We start from the raw sequence: 2,961 nt of genomic DNA on the forward strand, positions 1-2,961 counted from the left end.
TATACATTCCCCCTTCCTTCTGGCTAGAGAGGATGTTCTGTGCTGTTACAGGGCAACAAGGGAAAAAAAACACGTGTGACGTGTGCCGGGTGAAGGTTGCGCAGGTCCCACGAGGGTATGGAGAATGAGCCTGGTGCTCGTACAGGAGGCAGAGCCCTGCTCAGCAGTCGTGACACTTGTTCCCTGTGCACAGGGCTCCCCACTCGGGCAGCGTCCTAACCACCTCACGGGGGTCACCCAAGGGCTGTCGGGCTACCAGGGCCACTGCAGGCTCCCTACCTACGGAGCCACCCAGGCAATGTGCAGAGCTGTGGAGGGGAACAAGTGATTGCCATTGCCCCAGCACTGGAGCAGAGACAGGTGCCAGCCTTAGCTCCACAATCAGTGAAAGCAGAGCCCAGCACATCAGCTCTTCAGCAAAATGCTCCGCCACTCTAGGGCAGCCGAGCGCTCAGCACCCTATGCCCGCCTTCCCCCCAAAACCCATGTCCACACATGCACAGACGCACGTTTGGGTGTGAAACAAATGATTTATTGACATCTATGTACAGGGTAAAGCTCCGCGAGGGACAGGGCGGTGGCTGTGCCCGTGGTAACAGGAGTCTCTGTCGCAAGGCTCCTTGCAAGGGCGACTCCAGCCGCATCGCGTCCCACTCCCCAGAGTGCGGTTCTGCTGCAGAGGAAAGGTGTGGCAGCAGTTCCCAGAGCCGACTGAGTAGCGTGTTGTGCGTGCCCAGCGTGCTCAGTTCCGCAGCACCAGCTCCCAGGGGAGTATCTAGGGGACACTAAGAGAGCTCCGTGCGTGAGGAGCTCTTTCGGTGTCTGTAGAAGAGCAGGCTTGTGAGCCGATCTTGCAGCTCATCGGCCTCACGCATTGCCTTGGCGTGGGCGGCTGGGTCATGCAGCAGGCGCTGGAAGAGGTTGAGTGGCTCCGCTGTTTGGAGGGCTGGGGGCAAGACGATGTCCTCGGGCATGTTCTCATTAGCAAAGAAGAAGTGGTCGAGGCGTTTGTCGTGCAGGCAGCCGCGCAGGTACCACAGGATATCCTGCAGCCGCATGAGGAATTCCCTCCTGCTCCAGCTCGACACTGGTAAGGTGTTGAGGAGGTGCATGGCAACCGTCTTGAAGGTAGCGGTGGAAAAGCCGGTGCCCAGCAGGATAGCGGCAAAGAGCTGGAGGCATTTGAGGTGGGAGGTGTCGTGTGGGGCCTGCCTGGCCACATGCCTGAAGAACTTCACCTCTGCCACCGCGTAGCTCTCTGCCCATGTTGTGCTGGGGGTGAGGATGGCCTCTGGAGTCTCCCGGCTGCTCAGGAAGATGTCCGAGTCGCCTCGCCGCACCCCAAACATGATGTCAACGAGGAGGCTTTTCCCAGAGGCGTTTGTCAGCTGCAGCTTGCAGGAGCGGCTGGAAGGCAGCACCTTCATGCTGTAGTGCTGCGCCTGAGGCATCTCTTCCCAGGCTGAGCTCACCAGGTTCTGCAACCACTGGGCGGTTTTGTGCACATCCAGGTAGGAGCCGGTGCAGAGGGTGCCAAGGAGGCTGGCAGACGGACTTTTCCTCAGCTCCTCCTCCTGGGGGTGGTGGAGGTAGAACGGCGTGTTCTCCACCAGCTGATCCCTGCTGCAGGTACACGCCAGCTCCACGCGGACGCGGGAGTTCTTTGCCGGCATCTCCGCTGCAGTGCCCAGCTCCAGGTGGAAAACGTGCCCACGGGGGGGCTTAAGGGGCACAAGCAGGCGGTACACAGCATCACGCCCACGGGGACTCCAACCTTCGAAGGCGCTACCCACCCCGATGGCTGGCTGCAGGACCGGGAAGAAACTGTTGGACAAGCACTCTTGCAGGACAGCCAGGAGGTCGCCCACCAGCTCCTCCACCACGCGGCTCCTGTAGGCCAGGCGCTGCACTGACGACCGGATGCGCTTTGCAAACCTCCCAAACACACGCTTCTCATAGTCGCCAGAACCTTCTCCTGCACATTGTTCGTTGCCGCACTCTGTGCTGCTGCCTGAGCTCTCCTCTGCAGCGCTGCTGCCTGGCTGGGGGCTCCTTTTGCTGAGGCGCCGGCAGAGCCTGAAGATCAGGACGAGGACTGCAGCGAGCGCCCAGACCTGCCAGTGCTGCAAGGCAGCGAAGAGCAGGTCTCCCCAGGCCGAGGCGTTCTGCTCCATGTCCTGCAGCAGCCGAGTCTTGGGCTGGCTCAGCTGCTGCGCGTGCTGCCGCATGTGCCCGCAGGTGGCCTCACCCAGCTCCTGGCAGACCATGTGCAGGAGCTGGAGGATGCTCTGCACGAGCAGGGGGAGGAAGGTTGTGTCAGCCATGGCCTGTGGGAGGAGGGAGAGAAGGGGTTGAGTGGGGCTGGGAGGGCAGGAAGTGGTGGCGCAAGGGCCCTGCCGCTGCACTGCAGGGAGCTGGGGGCAGGCAGGAGAGGGGGCGAGACAGCTGGGGGGCAGCAAGGCCTGCGCCCAGCCCCGGTGGCGGCGGTGGCAGCGTGCCCGGCCCCAGGCGCTCCCGCCAGCAGCTGGGCCCTTGATGCAGGATGAGAACCCACCCCCCCGGGGGCCCGCCGTTCTGCCCGGGCCCCGCTCCGGCCCAGCCTCCCGCCGCCTGCGCACTCACCTCTGGCTCAGGCTGTGCTGGGGCAGCGCTGCCTGCGGGCGCCTTTTATAGCTGCCCCCATTGTGACACGGCCCCTCTGATGTCACAAGCGCCAGAGCGCATCACCGGCACAGCCGCCAACCAGCCCCCCCGCCTCAGCGCCTCACAGCTGCCCCCGGCAACCAGAGCCCCGACAGACACAGAGTACAGGCCCAGCCGGCAGGACAGGGCTGCCAGTTACTCTGCTTCCACTGCTTTAGCCGCCCCCGCAGAGCATTTGCTGCCGTCCCGGAGTCAGGAGAGAGAGAGAGTCTTGGCCACTTTTCTCCTTCAGCAACAGCTAACGCCAGCTGGATGGCT

At 63.1% G+C, this 2,961-nt stretch overlaps 1 protein-coding gene across 1 annotated transcript; it reads right to left on the reverse strand.

The window, feature by feature from the left end:
- Positions 1-785: 785 nt before the first annotated feature.
- LOC309685161 (inositol 1,4,5-trisphosphate receptor-interacting protein-like 1) lies at positions 786-1,349 on the reverse strand (the record flags this gene model as incomplete). The annotated part of the gene is made up of 1 exon (XM_082500970.1): positions 786-1,349. The coding sequence occupies one exon, from the start codon at positions 1,347-1,349 to the stop codon at positions 786-788; it is 564 nt and encodes a 187-aa protein (XP_082357096.1).
- Positions 1,350-2,961: the final 1,612 nt, after the last annotated feature.

This window comes from Vanellus vanellus (assembly GCF_965231255.1).
Source record: "Vanellus vanellus genome assembly, contig: HAP1_SCAFFOLD_565, whole genome shotgun sequence".
Classification (NCBI taxonomy): domain Eukaryota; kingdom Metazoa; phylum Chordata; class Aves; order Charadriiformes; family Charadriidae; genus Vanellus; species Vanellus vanellus.